Here is an 18,850-nt window from a genome sequence, read left to right on the forward strand (position 1 = left end):
GCACACACCTTACATATAACCCCCATAAAATTTTTCACACACAACAGAAAAAGAGGGTTTAGTGTGGTACGGTTAAATTTGGGGTTGGCTTCACTATTGATTCATCTCATTCCCATTTGGGGCATGCATTCCCACATCCCCCTGGGATGAATCTTATTTTCTCCCTTTTAATTTGTGCAAAGGGCATCCTCTCTCCCCACTCTCTCTCTCTCTCTTGGGGCTCTCTCTCCTCTCTCTCTTTTCCCCTCTCCTCTCCTCCCCTATATATATATATATATATATTTATTAAAATAATTTTTATATTATAATATATTTATAATATTAAAATATATATTATTATATATATATAAAATATATATTATATTTTATATATTTTAATTATACACCTTATTGTTCCCCTCTCTATTCTCCCCCCTCCTTCCCCTCTCTCTCCTCTCTCCTCTCTCTCTCTCTCTCCTCTTCTTTTCTCTCCTCCTTTTCTCCTCTCTCTCTCTCTCCCAAACCCCCCTAAAGCCCCCCCCTCTCTCTCTGCTATGAAATCTTTGCTCTTGGAAATACAGTCAAAATGGGTGGTAAATACCATCAAGCATTCAAATAAGTATCACCGAAATCTGCCTTGGGAAATTCGGGGTAAGCAGGGAAGGGAAAGTCAACAAAGGAGACCACGCTTGGTATTGAGAAAGGTTATGATTGCCTTACAGTTATTTACCAAGGGGCTATAAACCCGTGGTTTTTGGGAGCGTGGGTGATTTGCGTATAAACATGTATACGCGTTCCTCTGTGTGTCTATATCTAGCTAGCTAGCTATTTGTCTCTCTATATATATCTATCTATCCATCGATCTCTCCATTCATCTTTCCTTTTCTCTCTATCTCTTTCTCTCTTTCTCTCTCTCTCTATCTATCCCTCTCATTGCCTTTCTCTTTCTCTCTCTCTCTCTCTCTCTTTATATATATATTATTTATATATATAATATATATATATATATATTATATAAAATATATATATATATTTCATATATATATATTTTATATACATTATATAATAATATTTATATAATATAATTTTTAATGTATCCTATATATATTAATTTTATAATGTATATATTATATATATATTATATTTTATATTTTATATAAAATATATATATATAATATTTTTCTTTTAAAAAGGAGGTTCATGTCGAGCCGCCGTTTTCCCCGCATAAAACTTAATTTTTGTTTTTTTTATGTTGTGAGCCCCTTGGAGTAAGTACGTGGTAGGGACCCCAGTTCCCCATCCAAAGGGGGGTGCCGGTGTTACCTTGTGGTATCATTCTCTCTATTTTTTTCCGGGGTTGGGGCCAGCAATGATTTGGGCTGGCTTTGGCCACCCAGTGGCTAGGTAGGCAATCGAGGTGAAGTTCCGTTGCCCAAGGGAACAACGCGCCGGCCGGTGACTCGAACCTTCGAACTCAGATTGCCGTCGTGACAGTTTTGAGTCCGACGCTCTAACCATTCGGTCACCGCGGCCTTGGCGATCATGGGCTTCCATGATTTTTCTTGGCAATTTAGAACGGTGGTTTGCCATTGCCTTCCGCCCGTTTTTTTTTTTTTTTTTTTTTTTTTTTTTTTTTTTTTTTCATCGAGTCACCATCTCTATTTACCCAGCATTGACTTGGGCTGGCTTGGCCACCCAGTGGCTAGGCAGGCAATCGAGGTGAAGTTCCTTGCCTAAGGGAAACAACGCGCCGGCCGGTGACTCGAACTCTCGAACTCAGATTACCGTTGTGACAGTCTTGAGTCCGACGCTCTAACCATTCGGCCACCGCGTCCCCTATATATATATATAATATATATATATATATATATATCATATATATATGATATATATATATATATATATATATATATATATATATATATATATATATATATATATATATATATATATATATACATATTTCCCCAAACCATCCATCTATTTATATCTATATTCATATCTACCTGTCTAGTTATATGTTTCTATATTTATATATCTCTATCTGTATTTATCTACCTATCTATCTATGTATCCATCTACATCTCTCTATACAGGTTCACAACCGAACTTCCGGCAAACGATTGCCTTTTTTTTTTTTTTTTTTTTTTTTTTTTTTTTTAGTGGGCGGGATCGAAGGGAAGCATCAAAGAGGACTCTTGACAACCAGATTTAATGATGCAGGAGGTGCGGTGATAGGCTCAGAGGAATACCATAGAATTCCTACGCTTTGGCCTCTGCTGGTTCGGAATTCCGGTAGGGTTCTGGCATCATTACCGGAAAATCGATGGTGTGTGTGTGTGTGTGTGTGTGTGTGTGTGTGTGTGTGTGTGTGTGTGTGTGTGTGTGTGTGTGTGTGTGTGTGTGTGTTGGTGTAGGTGTGTGTATGTGTGTGTGTTGGTGTATGTGCGTGTGTGTGTGTGTGTGTGTGTGTGTGTGTGTGTGTGTGTTTTGTGTGTGTTTGTCTGTGTGTGTGTGTGTGTGTGTAGGTGTAGGTGTTTGTGTGTGTATGTGTGTGTGTGTGTGTGTGTGTGTGTGTGTGTGTGTGACTGATGCAATATGGTAATTACTCTTTTCCTACTCAATGCGTTGTTGCATATGATATGTATCCATTGTCAAATTTGCAACTGATTAACCGTGCAACGTCTTGGAAATGAAACTCAACCCCCCTCGTTCTTCCATGGCAACACACGTTCTCTGCAACTTTTTGTAATTAGATTTGCTTATTTTGGGACTCATTTTTTGCAAAGTTTACGAGATTTTCGAAAACTGACATGATGTTGAAATATGTGATTAAAGACAACGGACATTAAGGTAATTTTTTTTTTTTTTTTTTTTTTTTTGAGGGAAAGAATCATTTTGGAATATTGAAAAAAAAAATCGATGTAACGAGCGAATGTTTATTGGATATAGTTGCACATCCTATATCCTGAAACAATTTAATTTTTCCTTTTCTTTTTTTCACTAACTCAATGAAGTCCCCAATTTTCTCGGCAGAAATTTCCTTCCCGAGTACACTTATCCTATCTCCCTCTCATGTCTTTTCCTCCTGCTGATCCTCGTGTGAGTAGAATCTAATTTACTTTTTCATCCAGAGAGTGACCTTCTGACCCTTCAGCGTACACATGACCCTCTCTCTTCAGTTCCGGCTTCAAATTTTTTTTCTCTATCTTTTCCTTGCTAATTCCCTTCGTTTTACTGAGTGCTTTAATGTGCCAAGCGCAAACAAGCGTGTATACGCAGTCCATGAGGTACAGACTATAGGAGCGTGGATTGAATGAATGCGTAATGTTGTTTAAGTTTATGAATGGGTGTCAAAAAGCATATGCAAGCACGTACGTCAATCTTAAAAATAGAAAGAGGAATAATTTGGTCATACGAGGTGCTGGAGAGAAGACCTTTAAAAGTGCATAAAAGCTCTCAGTGCCTAAACCATTTTCCTCAAGTGCCTCCCCCTCTCTTCATAAGATCCAGGCTACGCTTCTGCACATAAATATGAATATGAATATATATATATATATATATATATATATATATATATATATATATATATATATATATATATATATGTATATATATATATATATACATACACAACACACACACTTGTGCGTGTGTGAATGTGTGTGTGTGTGTGTGTGTGCAAATAGAACAACGAAGGGTACATGAAAACACACGGATATACATATTCGTGTATTTTCTGTACCTCCCTTCGTTCTACTTGCATTTTGTTCGACATGAATTCCAGGTGTGTGTGTGTGTGTATGTGTCTGTATGAATATATACACATACAGCATAACAAAGTTTCTTTAGGCCAAATAATTATTTCACCCTGCATATGCCTTCATTAAATCGTTAGCCATTAAAAAAAAAAAAAATGGGTATAAGAAAGAACACTGGAAATGCACACAGACTGAGCTAACAATAATGAATAATACACTGGCCGTCTATTCATTCCATGGACAAGGTACAAAGGTACAGAGCCGAAACGAGCGGACGCTGTTATCTTCGCTTTTGTTAATGTCGTTACTAATTTTTATATGTTATTCATCTATTAATAAGTTAATAACATTAATATTTATATTACCAATATTGCAATTAATGTTATTATCATTATACTTGTTGTTTTGTTTTTTATTATTATTATTAATATTATTATTATTATTATTATTTAGATTATATTATTAGTATTATTAGTATTATTATTATTATAATATATTATTATATTATTATCTATTATTATTATTATTGTTATTATAATTATTATCATACATTGTTATTATTATATCATTGTTATTATATTAATTATTATTTTTTAATTTTTTATTTTCAAATTTTGTATTAGTATTAGTATATTATTATTATTATTATTATTATTATTATATCATTATTATTATTTATTATTATGATTATTATACATTATTGTATTATTTATTTTTATTTTGTTAGTATTATCATACATTATTACTGTTATTACCATTTATCTTTGTTGTTTAGTTTTTTATTCTTATTGGTGTGTTGTTAGTATATTATCATTATTTTTATTATTATTATTATTATTTATTATTGTTATTATTATTATTACTGTTACTATTACTATTATCATTTTTATTATTATTATTATCGTTATCATTAATCTGATAATTATTATTATCATTACTATCATCATCACTCCTGTCATTACTGCTATCCCCTATACCATTACCAGCAATGAAATCAAACACAAACAGTCTCTTCTACAGAGCCAACCTACCTTCTCAAACTCGCAGAACTCCAGCTGACGTCGTAGCGTTTCTAGGTAGTTGAGGGCATTGATGTAGTTGAGGGCATAGCGATGGTACGCCTGGCAGAGCATAGTTGCTTTGCTTCCCTGTGTGTCCCGAAATTGGCACGTCCGGAAAAGGAGAGAGAAAAAAGGGTTAGGTTTCAGTTCCTTATTGGGTTAAGGAGAGTGTGTTGGTTGTGTATGGTGTTAGATGTTGTAGTTAGGATTGGTTCGGGGGGATTGTAGTGTTTTGAATTATTTGTTTAGGTCGTAGTCATCATAACAACACATCTAGAGTAGGGGGAGGTTCTAGGCGACTTGGAAAACATTCGTCATATTGGGTGAATGTTAGTATGATATGGCAAATGTAACTGGAAACAGACCTCATCAACATATAACTTCTTATCTAATGACGTCTTTCAATCAAGAGCAGGTAAGCGATACGGACTTTACCATTCTAAAAGGAGCCAGGAACTTGACATTAAAGCACATAATAGAATTTCCTACACGGGAAAAGTTTCACATTGTTTCCCACTGTCGAGAGAATGACGACGCTGTCTATTTGAAGACCTATCTATCTATGTGAGGATCGTCTTATGTTCTTGGTTTCATTGACGCCGCGCTGAAGAAGGTCAAAAGATCAAGAATTATTGAATACAGACTTTTTTACGTAATGACATAAGGCGATTACTGCAGTGAGATGAAAGAAGAGTGCAGGTGTCACCGATCACGCAACTGCGGGAATCTTAATTAAAAATTGAGTCTGAATTCTTTAATTTGATTTATGTTAATTCGGTGTTTATCGTGATTTCTAAATGGGATATGAGTTTATGATGCGGGCGTGGTCGCGATATAGTCCGATGAGATACAATTCGAAAATGGATTAATGTATTTGTTTTTGCTCTGAATTTGTGGCATGAAGAGAGAGAGAGAGAGAAAGAGAGAGAGAGACGAGAGAGAAGAGAAAGAGGAGGAGAAGATGAGGAGAGCGGAGAGAGAGAGAGAGAGTGTGTTGTGTGTGTGTGTGTGTGTGTGTGTGTGTGTGTGTGTGTGTGTGTGTGTGTGTGTGTGTCTGTGTGTCTGCGAAGGCCAACGCATTTTGTACTAACTGGTAACATGCATACACACAAAAAAGGAGAGAGAGAGAGCGTGGAGAGGTGCGTGAGTGAGTGAGAGAAGACGAGAAGAGAGAGACGAGCGAGCGAGACGAGAGAGCGAGGAGAAAGAGCGAGACGAACCACTGTCTTTGGGCTTTCGGTCCAGCAGGGAGCTCGTCAAAGGTGAAGTTCTCGAGATATCGACTGTAAATGGTGGTCGACGACAACGTATTTTATTGTTAGGATAATGATGCCTTCACGACATTTTCATCAAATTGGAAACTTCTTTAAGTACAGCCGTTCTATGCCTGTTCATTTGTTACTTTTTCTGTTGCTATCTTTTTTTTTAGAATTACGGTTTGACTACTAATGTCTGGCTGGAAATTAAGAATGAGGGTATATATAAATCGACCATACGAATGTAATTTATTTTCTCTATTACATATGTAACAGCACTGAGTATCAGAACTACAATAGGTACTTTGTATATGCACATTATATACACTGTCGGGTGATGAGTATGAATATCTGCTTTTCTGTCTATTTTCTAAAATTATTCCTGTTTTAGTAACTCAAAATCTATGATAAAGCATTTATCTGCCTTTGTGTGACCTGAGATTATTTGGAAAAAGAATGTTGCACACAAATATCTGCAGGATGCTCTGGTTTCCGTAAAGTATAGGTAAACAATAATTCGGTAAGCTTTACGAAAGCGAGGTACTCTGAACACTCATTCCATTCACACACACAAAAAAAATGTGAGAAAAAAAAAAACAAAAAAAAAACGATCGAAGAGTTACTCAAACATTTTATTTTTCATAAAAAAAAGAAAAAAGAAAGAAAGCATGAAAAAGGAAACACACAACCACACTCCTCGCGAGTTAACCAATAATCGATTTTCAATGTAATAAGCACCTCTTACAGCATAGACCAGGACACGTTCCTGCTACTCATGAATGTCTAAAGCCAGTCTTCCCATGAGCAATATATTATGACGTGTTATTGGATTGTTCCTTTTCATGACCTTTCGAAATGGGTCTTTCATCAGAAGAGAAGATAAACCAGAAAAAAGTTAAGGTCTATGGCCCACGGTGCCGATGAAACGGCATTCGAGAAAATCTTTTGGGGAGAAAAGTTTTGGCCTGAAAGCAATATTTTTCTGTGTGTGAGTAGGGAGTTGCGTCGGAGGGGTGTAATTAGAAAGGATTTTATTCAGCAGAAGCCCTGTTATAAACTATGGTCATGTTAAAAACAGTGACACTGATTACACCTATTGATATTCGGGGTGTTATGCGAAAAGTATTATTTCCTTTTGTTGGTACCTTAAGATTCAAACAGGGTCACAACCAGTGACCTAGGGTGAGTGAAATTGGAACTATGTCTTCAAAGAATAAATATGTTATCAAAAGGTATGAAAATAAGAGTGAAGACAGATACAGATCGAGTATATACTAGATATAGATAAGTGAATATATAGTATATATATTAGATAAGAGATAAAATATGATATAAATATTTATATAGAGATATATATATAAATATATAGATCTATTATATATAGATATATATATATATAGCTTTATATAGTATAGAAGGATATAAATATAGAGAGAGAGAATATATATATATAGATATATCTATAGATATATAATATATAAAATAGTAGAATTATAGATAGTAATAGAATAGATTATAGATATATAATATATAAAAGATATATACGATAGATACTACATATATAGAGTAAAGACAGAGTATATATATAATAGAGATGATATAGATATAGAGATATATAGACATAATAGAGAGATATATATATATATATATTAGAGATATAGAGGAGCGAGATATAGATAGATAAATACCATATATCAGAGTATACATAGAGAGTAGTGAGAGATGATAGATATATATAGCTAAGATATATGATAGAATAGAGAGAGAGAATAAAATACATATTTACGAAATTATGAGAAATACATAGAGATAGATAGAATAGATATAAACCAATATAAGAGATAAATACAGATCATCTAGAAGAATACAAATATAGATAAATAAAGATATATAGAGAGTAACATAAATAGATAGAGATATAGAAGAGATAGAGTATATATATAGACTAGAGATAAGAGATAATATAAATAGATGATAGAACATATATCATAGATAGAGAATATAGAGGGATATAGATAGATAGACAATTATAGATATATATATATAGATATGCAGTATATATAGATAATATATATATAGACAGAATATATATATAGAGAGAGATTATAGATAGTATATAGACACATAGAGGAGATATAGAATTAGAGATATAAGAAAATGATATAGTAAGATATATATATCTATAGATAGATATAGAGAAAGTACATATATATATATAGCAAAACGAGAGATAGTATGCAAAGAGTGAGATAGAGAAATAGAGAGAAACTATATATTATAGATAGATAAAGATATAAGCCAGAGATTATAGAATTTATATATCTAGATATAGAGAGATATAATATATATAGAGAAAACAGAGAATATAATAAGAGAGATATATAAATGATATATATATATAGAGAAAATATAGTAGATAAGTTAAAGACATAGGAGATGAGACATAAATATATATATATAAATACAGAGATATAATTTTTTAATATATAAGAGATATTATAGATAATCTTATATAGATTAAAAGACATAGATATAAAGAAATATATAGATAGAGGATATAATAGATGATATAGATAGATAGAGAAAAGAGAGAGATGATTATATATAGATATAGAGGTAAGAATAGCTGATAGAGAAGAGAATTGATCTAATATAGAGATAGAGCTACTAGATATGATAGAGAAGATAGAATAAAGAGATATATACGATTGAGAGCCGTAGAATGACTGATAGGAGAGATAGATGAGAAGAGCGATGAGAGAGAGGCGAGAGAGATTATAGATGATAGAAGAAAGTATATATATTGAGATAGAGAGAGATATATAGATAAAGATATAGAGATATATATAGAAGTATCGATATGATATATAAATATATCTATATAGATAGATTACTATATTCTAAGATATGAAATAATATATATATAAGACTATAGATAGAATATAGAGAGAGATAGAGAGATAGAAGATATGTGATCTAGAGAGATATATATGAGATAGACTAGAGATATTGATAGATATAGATATATTGAGAGAGAGCGAGAGATAGATATATATGATAAACGAGTAGTATAATAGAGTGTTGATAATATAGAGATTATAGATATATATATAGTAGAGAAAGGAGAGAGATAGAAGAGAGTATAGAGTAGCTAGAGAAAGATAGAGATATATGAGAGAGATGAGAGATAGATATGATGAGAAATAGAGAGACGATAAAGAGTAGATTATATATATATAGATATGAGATAGATATATAGAGATATAGAGAAACTAGATAGATTATAGTATAGTATAGATATAAACTATATATATAATTAGATATATATAGTAATATATATAGAGAGACGCGATCGTAGAATATCGGAGATAGATAGGTATCGTATCGGTAAGATAGCTGGATGAGATATATATGGTATTGAGATGATATAATATATTATGAGTGTAGATTATTATATATATATATTATATGACAGATTACTATATATACATTAATATATATATACTATATATTATTATATATACTATCTTATATATATGTTATATATATATAATTTTAGAACAATAATATATATATATATATATATATATACATATCTTAATATATATAGTATATATATATACTATTATATCTATATAACTAGGTAATACGGGTATATTAAGTGTTTAATGATAGATATACAAATACTTATAATGTGCTCTTCTTAGGGCATTGTGCTGTGCTATTCAGAACTATTTTTTTTTTTTTTTTTTGACTTCTTGCAGTGATGGATCTCCAGGTATTTATCTAAATATTGACTAGTTCCATTCTTTATCAGGCCCAAGGCACCAATCACAATAGGGGTAGTTTATTTTTTTAGGTGCCACGTTTTTTTATTTTTTTATTTCGAATTCTAAGTCCTTGTATTTTGAGAATTTTTCAAACACTTTTGCAGAAGAAAACACTTTCTGTAGATGGCCTGCTCAGATCCAGTGAGCAAGGAGGTATGTTTTTCTTGTCCTTTATAACAATGTCTGGACGATTAGCCCGTTTCGTGAAGATCAGTGTGTATTGGAAAGCCCCACAAGATGGTAAAATCTTGTCCCTCTGGATGGTGTTGCTATTGGTGTTCACAGAGAAGTGCTGACAGATTTTCACAATACAGGTATTGCCCCTTTGTCATCACGTTCTGTATTAGCCTGCTTGTAAAGGGTAGGGATGCAGCCAGCCAGATACAAGATGATCAATTGTTTCTGTTTTTTCCTCACAACATCTACATTTCGGGTCAGCGCCGTTATGTAGGACGTTTGCCTCATAGTTTCAAGTGAGCCAACTCATCTTGAGCAGCAAGAATAAAACCTTTCCGTTTCTCTTTCAGTACAGAGTCTGGCCACGATTGCGTTACCATTCATCTACATCAGCATTTTTTTGCTCGCGCTGCGAACTGTCCGTGGAGGGGCTTTTCTTGCCATCGGGATTCTAGTTGTTTTAGTTAATTTCCTTGTTTTTCGGGCAGTCTCAGATGGTGTTAAAAGATTTTTTCTTTTTCCAAGTGCCCTGTCTCACAAGGACGTCAAAAGATATTGTTACTTAAATGTTAAGATCCTTAATCTCGCGAGGAGAATTGACGGATTCTTTTATGACAGGTTGTAACTTTTTAGTGTTTTCATGGAGATTAACTAATTGAAGCATCCAATCATTTGTATTATCTAAGAAAGATTCCAATAGTAGACGTTCTATATGACAACTCTAGCTGGAGCATGCCTCTTTCTCCTTTACTTCTCGATACATATAATCGCAGGAATTCGTAATGAATGTGTATACTGTTTTTCATTTAGGATATACGTCCTGTAGCTCACGTAGATTCTAGTTTATGATATTGAAAAAGTACGTTACCACCGGTATTGCAAGAGTGTTTGCTGCTGTTATTCTATTCACTGAATTCAACTCTGTCTTTAGGATTGACCTTACTCTACGGATGCAATCTTTCCTGATCTTTTCTTTCATCTTCGTGTGTTGTACACCATCTTCATTGATTCCTAAATAATTATAGATTTTTTCCTGGTCTAGTTCTTAATCATAGATGCATCATCAAGAACTATGTTGTCTGTGCGGAGTAACCTTCCATATTTAAATGTTGCTTTGCACATATGTATGATCCAAATTCCATCCCGATGTCATCACTAAATGTTTTTACTGTTTTCAGTAGACCTACAAGTTCTCCCTCATTATACGAATTTAGTTTCAGATCAACCATGTAAAAGAGATTATTTACTTCTTGTTACTGAACTTATATCCATAGCCTGTTTCATTCAAGAGTTGGGATAGAGGAGTGAGAGCCATGCAGAAGAGTAGAACAGAGAATGAGTCTCCCTGAAAATTCCACATTTGATTCGCATGCCATTAGAAGACAATGTACCTGCTTTTCAGACGGCACATATTCTTTAACGCAATTGCTGTCTCCAATTTTTCGGTAGAACTTTTTGGTGTCTTCTTCAAAGATCTTTTGTCGGTAAAACGTATTCCTTTTGGTAAACCTACGCAATCATTGAGCTTTCACTTAGAGTTTTTTTTTTTTTTTTTTTATTTCTGTCTTTGATGCCGGGTATTTGTTCTTTAGTCTCAATATTGTATTTTTTTTAGTACTTTTCGAGACTTTCTAGATTTCATCTCTGTCTTTTAGCGGTTCTTCAAGTATAAAGATTTCTTTTCTGATGTTTTCTTTTTGCTTTCATCTGTATTGGAGAACTTTTACCATTGCATAAATGAGCTGATTTAGTTCCGTTATGTCTGGGTCCATTTCTTCACAAAGTTGCCTTAATGCTTCATTCCCTGAGGAAAGTATGTTTTTAAATTTGTGGGTTTGTCGAGTCATGTCAGTGTATTTTACAATCGACAGTTATTCAAGGATATCCGTTTAGCAGTCCAATAAATCCCTCCTGGTCAAACTCATTGTCTGGCGGAAGCAACTCCAGCCAAACATTCCCTGATTCTCATTTCCATTTCTACGTCTTCATTCCCTACAATGTCTTCGTCAGCACGGATATCTTCATTACCTACGTTCCTTTCGCCTAATAGTTTTCTCAGGGAACAATTTTTCTCGTATCATTCAAAACCTTTTCTCTTGACTTGTGCTATTCAATATCTGTCAAATTTCTACACGCTGATGATGTATCTTTGACGTTGACTAAACCTATTCGCATCTAGAAAATCTAAATTTATCCCTTTCACTGTTACGTGCGCACCATTTAATATCAGTATCTTCAGCGTTGTTACTTACAGGTTTTTTTTTTTTTTTTTCCTAAGATATAGAAACAGTAGAGTGACTTCTTATTTCGTCCTTTGTCCGATTTCGTGTTCTCATTTGCCTTGACGTTTTAGGTTGGTGAGCTTGCTCGGCCAGGGATGGATGATGTCGGTCATGGGACATGCAGGCTGTCCTTCAAGGAAGAGTTAGATCAGTATGCAGACTTTGCGCATTCAAGCTGGAACGGACGAGGGGTAATAATTATTTCATTGTTTCATTAACAAAAGGATATGTTCGATATGCGAATGATAGCTCGCACCGGCAATGTCCCATAAGGGAGAGCCCGGCTGTGTCGACTAATGCCGACTCCGCTCACATGTGTCAGCGGGCTGCTGACTCGGCTGAAACCTTAGTCCTTACCCGCCCGTGCGTGCCCAGCCACACGCGTACCTCCATGACGACGATTGCAATATCTAACGCCGGGGGGGGCGCGAACCGCCGCCCGTCGGATGAGAGGCGGACACGTTACCACTATACTAGCCCAGAGGCTGTGTTTCATAACATGAAAGGAAAAGAGCAAATATTTAAAAAATAATGTTAAGGTCTTGTTGGTCGGTTTTGTCTCCCGAAATTAAGGAAAACGTTACATAAGTGAGATAGGTAGGACTACTGATTGAATCCGTGGTGATTTGTGGAGACAGCTATATGTACATACAATTAATAATCCTAGCTCACAGTGGGTATAGCATATAGGATGTCCATCACTTTGTGCTGTGTGTCGTGTGGTGTGCTGTGCGTGTGATGTGTGTGTTGTGTGTGTGCTTTGTCTTGTGTCTGTGTCATGTGATATATTATATTATCACGATCATTATAGATTTATCAATATTATTATTATTAAACTGTATTCATGTTGATATATGTACAAAGGGTATGAATGAGAATGAATATCTTCAATATGACGTGTTTCGATTATAAGAATTATCAGAAATACATAAAATGCATGTATTTCTGACGAAAATATAATTGAAACCAGTCAGATACATCTCTTGTATTGTGAAGATAGTCGAGTCGAAGTCAGACCTTGTCTACTTAGGTGATTACTAATTCATTAGTATCCATCCTCATCAGACTATTGTGAATAATATTATTATCGTTAGTGTTGTTATGATCATTAGTAATAATATTTAGTTTGATTGTATTTTGTATATTGGTAGTAATTACTATTTATTCGTTGTATCAGTATTTATTCATAATGATGAAATTATTGACATAAAAAATAACAATAGTAATAATAGTGATGTTATTTCTACTACTTTTATACTACGGGCCTACCATACTACAAGTGACTACTGAAAAGTAATAATGTGAAGATAATTATGATAATGATAATGAAATAAGAAGAGAAGAATTAACAATAAGAATAAGAGGAATATAATAAGAAGTAATGATAGAATAATAATAATAAGTAATAATAATAATAATAAGCATAATAATGAATAATGATAATGAATTCAATAAATAATAATAATAAATAATAATAATAATCAAGAATAATACTAATAAATAATGAATAATAATAATATAACAACAACAACAACCAACAAAACAGCAACAACACAACAACAACAACAACAACAACAAAAATAACAATAATAATGATAATAATAATTGTAATAATGATGATAATAAAGATGATAGTATAAAGAATAATAATATCAATTATAATACTACCACTATTACTACCACGACAACAAATCGTAATAATAATAATAAGAGCAACAACGATAATAATACCGATAATAAAGATCAAAAATTGAAATGTGTTGATATATTCCATACTGATGGCCAAAGAGGAAACCAGAATTTGCATCAAAATAGCGTCACTTATACCTCTTTTCCACGAGTATCCTTTGTCATGCTGATTATATTAGTTTGCCCTAAAAAGTTATTCGTTTTCTGGTGCGTCATAATGTCTGTAGTTTGTCTACCTACCTATCTGTTTGTTTGTTTTGTTATTATAATTATTTTTTGAATATTATCGCTGTTATTGTGATCATTATCATTGTTATTAATATTATGATTATTATTATTATTAGTAGTAGTAGTAGTAGTGGTAGTAGTAGTAGCAGTAGTAGTAGCAGTAGTAGTAGTAGGATTATTATTATTATTATTATTTTCATTATAATTATCATTATTATTGCCATTATTATTATTCCATATATGATATGTTTTATCATTATAGTCATTATTATTATAATTAATATTCTGATGTTTCTCGTTATTATTATTCCTCCTTTCACTTCTTTTCGACTCTTCAGACTCTCTTTATCTTTAATAGAAAAAATAAATAAAAATAAAAAGACAAAGGAGGAAGAAGAAGGGGAAAAGAGAAGAAGATGAAGAAACAGAAGAATGAGGAATGAAAACGAAAGGAAAAATAACTAAGAAAAGGAGGAATATACGTAAATAAGGAGAATAAGAAGCAACAAGGAGAAAAGGCAAAGGAAGGTGAACAAAGAGGATAAAAAGGGAATGAACGCAGAAAAAAAAACTAAAACTGACACAACAGAGAAAAACAACAACAACAAAACCAGGAAAAAAACAATAACAAAAAACACGAAAAAAGCAATCGTGTTTCCTGACCTTTTGAAAGAGCTTCACGAGGACATTTGTCGTGTCCAGCCGACCTCCTGGCTCCTGGTGTTGCTCGAGAAGATTGATGAATTCCTTGCAAAATGCGTAGGTGACCTGTAAGCAAATTAGCGATGCGAATTGAATGGAGATGTTGCGATAATGGGAGTGATGGTGGTGGTGGTAGGGGGAGGGGAGGGGAGGGGAGGGAGAGTAGACAAAGGATTGAGAGGGACGGAGAGGAGAGAGAGAGAGGATGAGAGCCTGACAGAGAATTGAGGAGAATACAGGAGTGATGAGAGAGAGAGAGAGAGAGGGGGGGGTGGGGGGAGGGAGGGAGGTAGAACTATGGACGGTACGGTAGAAAAAGCAGGACTGTGAATGGAATTATTAAAAAGGTCAAAGCAGGTAAGTATCTAACAAAAACGGAATTGAGAGAGAGAGAGACAGAGAGAGAGAGAGAGAGTTAAAGAAAGATAGATAGAGAGAGATAAGGAAAGAAAGATAGATAGATAGAGAGAGAGGTGAAGGACAGAGAGATAAAGAAAGAAAGACACGGGGAGAGATAAACAGAGAGGGAAAGATATTATATTATCATTATAGATATCATTATTATTATTAGCATCAATTAATCATTCTATCTATTTATCCATCTATCTATATTTACATGTAGCTCTGTCTACCTCCCTATTTGTTTGTCTCTTGCTATTTTAGCTTTCAAAGATACCATAATAACAGCGAATAGGAAAACAGTTTACAAAGGAATTACCTTTTTTGAATAATTTCTGAAGGCAGCGATCTTTAGCAACTTGGGATAATTTTGCTTTGAAAGGTCAGCATTATCAGTTATAAAAAGTCATCAAATAAAGCGCTTTATGTTGTTTAATGATGTTTGAAAGAGGTTCTTGAAAATAAAGAACAATACCTAATTATATGGACATAATGAATGTACACTGAATTAACTTAACTCTCTCTCTCTCTCTCTCTCTCTCTTCTCTCTCTCTTCTCTCTCTCTTCTCTCGCTCTGCTCGCTCGCTCTCTTTCTCTCTCCTCCACAATACCATATCCTAAAAGTAGATTTGAAGGGTAGCTGTGTTGTGAAATATACCTTGTACTCTTTGACAGTACAATCCTTTGGCCCTGTCCTCGCCAGTGGCTGTGGTGTACAATGAACTTAGCTGACTAGACTTTATTTTATCAATAACATCTCTCTCTAGATCCCTGACACTAGTGTAGGCGGTTGGTGTTGTCCTTATTTCCCTGAGGAGGAAGAGTGACGAGCGCAACAGCGGAAAAGCCATCAGACACCTTATCAACAACGCAGGTTTTTTATCGTTTTCTCTCTGTTAGCTGCTGTGCGAGGCATGAATAAAAGGTAAAGGCTTGTGGCGCCTGTTTCCCCGGAGGTTGTGTGGACGAGAAGCTTGTACTTGCCTTGCTCTTCCTCTCGGATTCGTCTTGGCGTGCTCTCTCTGCTTTTCAGTTTTGTGTTTGACTCCAGCGCCTGGGTAACGTTGCTCGATGCCAGGCGAGCGTTGTCGGAGGTGTGGTGGTGGATTGAAGCGAGAAGTGTTCATCTAGTGGTAAGAGAGTGTCGCTGGCTAACCCTGACGCCTCTGATCTCATCTATCTCTCTCTCCTCTTCTCTCTATATCGTCTCGCTCTTTCGCTCTTCTCTCTCTCTCTCACTACATCTCTCTCCTATCATTCACTCTCTCTCTCATGTCCCTCACCTCGTCGTGGCGTATCCAGACAAACCCACTTGGCATCCCGTCGCTGCGTGGGTGGGTCTTAGCGACGACCCCCGCGTGCAGTATATTGCTGGAACCCGTCGATTGACCAGTCATATCTTAGGAATATGACATTTACAAATGCCTGTCTGTTCAGGCTAAAACCTTTTTTGTTTTAATTGGTCGAGTCGTTATCCAGTGTATGGCACTGATTTCTCGAACCATTTGCATTTTTTGCCTTTCCATGATAATATTCCTGGGGATTGTTTCTTGCAATCTTGCTTTCTGTTTGCATTTGTCATTTCCTTTCTTATTCTCTCATGTTTAGATGTGTGCGTGTCTTATGCTACGATGAACTGGGTCAGGCTGGCTGCGAGCTTGATGGAGTTTTGAAATTCGGTGTTTCGAATTTTGCTCGAGTTCGTCATATCGAGGGCCCCTTGTCTCGCCGGGAGTTCGAGTATGAATCTTTCTATAGCCTTGGGATTTCGCCTACCTGATAGTACTCGTAATATATATATATATAAATATATATATATATATATATTAATATATATATATATAATAATATTATATATATATTACCTGATATATATATATTAGTATTATATATTGTGTGTGTGTGTGTGTGTGTGTGGTGGGGTGTTGTGGTGTGTGTGTGGTGTGTTGTCTCCCTCCACATGCTGTGCGTATGTGGGGGGGTGTGTATTCTTATAACATGATATTTTTAGTGAGTGTAGACAGCCGCTTTGTAGCTCAGTCACAATTTGTTCCCTTTGTTTCCTTACGGACTCCTTCTTGGCTGCCGTTGTGCCTAGGTACTTCCCCACAGATGTGTGTCTCCGCTTGTTTTTATGCTTAAGTCTCTGTTCTTGGATATTTCTCTGGCTTGGTTGAGGTGTTCTGCTTCAATTATACCCCACCATTTTCGTTGGTCCACTATCTTCCCGGCTCCTAATAGGCCCTCGGCGTATGCAACTTGTTTCTGATTCGTTATTTTAAAGCGATCACTCTGCTTGATGTTTTGAATGGAATGACAAATAACTGTTGGTTTTGATGTACTATGGAAAGTTTCTCATGTTGGACTCCCCCATTGTTTTTTGGAGTATTGCAGTCTTTTGGTTGATGTTGTTGAAGGCATTGCAGCACCCAATATCAATACCATTTCTGGTTGCTCTTATACTTTTCGCATGACGTGGATGGCAGCCTCGCACCCAGCCCGTTGGCCCGCGGCTGTTTTAATGTCGTTCTCGACAACTTCTGCGATAGCCTTTCTACAGGACGGTATCCTGGTCTTTTGTTGAAAACGTTTAGGTGATAGGCTGTCATTGCATCAAAGTGTGCAGGGTCCTGCACTATCATCTGATGTCAGAAGCATGACTGCCTTTGTCACTTTGCCTTGTTGCATTATTAGGGCAAATTTCCTGCAGTTATCCTTTTTTTTAGCATTCGTTTTTCAATGTCTAGCACACCTTTTGCCTCTTTTAGGAATCTGTAAATGTTCCCTATTCCATCTTTCGATTTCATGTCTCTAACTGCATATGTTGTTTTGGATTTTTCGTGTGTTTTCTGACAACTGAGGTGAGGTGGTATTGCGACGGTTTCACGGCGACTGGCTGGAAAAGAATGCCTTTCAGGTATTTCTTTAATGCTAGAACTCCTTCTTTTTTCGGCTTCTCTGCCACAGCGGATTTTCCTTCTCCAGCGTTCGATCTTGTTCGTGCGTGTCATTCACACCCACCGTGTCTGCATGTCTACCCTACCTGCGTCCATGAACCTCATCTTCGGCCTTCCTCTTTTCTCCTGCGCGGCAGTTTCAGTTCGAGAAGCCTCCGCCCCAGAGTTGTTCCTCGTTCGATTCCTGGACTGTGCCCAAACCACCTCAGTATTGCCTCTCTAGCCTTGTTACCAAACCTGCGCACATGCATTGCATCTCTGATCTCACTAATTAGTTCTTTGATAGCGTAACATTTCGGTATTTTGTACATATTGTTAGTCGAGAAAGCAACAGTTATTCTGTGTACATTTTCTGTTACTATTTTCTGCGTCTTCCAGCCACATGGTTTGAAAGTACCGTCTAAGGGAAATTTCTCCCTCCTATTATGTGACCGGTAATGGTGTTTCACTGATCGTTATTACACACACCGCTCAGTGGTTCTCTTTGTCATTTTCCTAATCTCTGCCTGACTATAGCTTCCCTCAGGTG

The 18,850-nt window shown here is 35.2% G+C and overlaps 1 protein-coding gene across 1 annotated transcript in view; it reads right to left on the bottom strand.

Annotated features, from left to right (window-relative positions):
- The window catches only part of LOC119595207, a 46,534-nt gene that overhangs the window by 18,677 nt on the left and 9,007 nt on the right, over positions 1-18,850 (bottom strand). The window contains 3 exon segments of the mRNA XM_037944373.1: positions 3,398-3,416; positions 4,772-4,888; positions 14,927-15,031. Of these exon segments, the coding sequence (XP_037800301.1) occupies positions 3,398-3,416; positions 4,772-4,888; positions 14,927-15,031 (241 nt within the window).

The sequence above is a fragment of the Penaeus monodon genome, chromosome 35, assembly GCF_015228065.2.
Source record: "Penaeus monodon isolate SGIC_2016 chromosome 35, NSTDA_Pmon_1, whole genome shotgun sequence".
Taxonomy (NCBI): Eukaryota; Metazoa; Arthropoda; class Malacostraca; order Decapoda; family Penaeidae; genus Penaeus; species Penaeus monodon.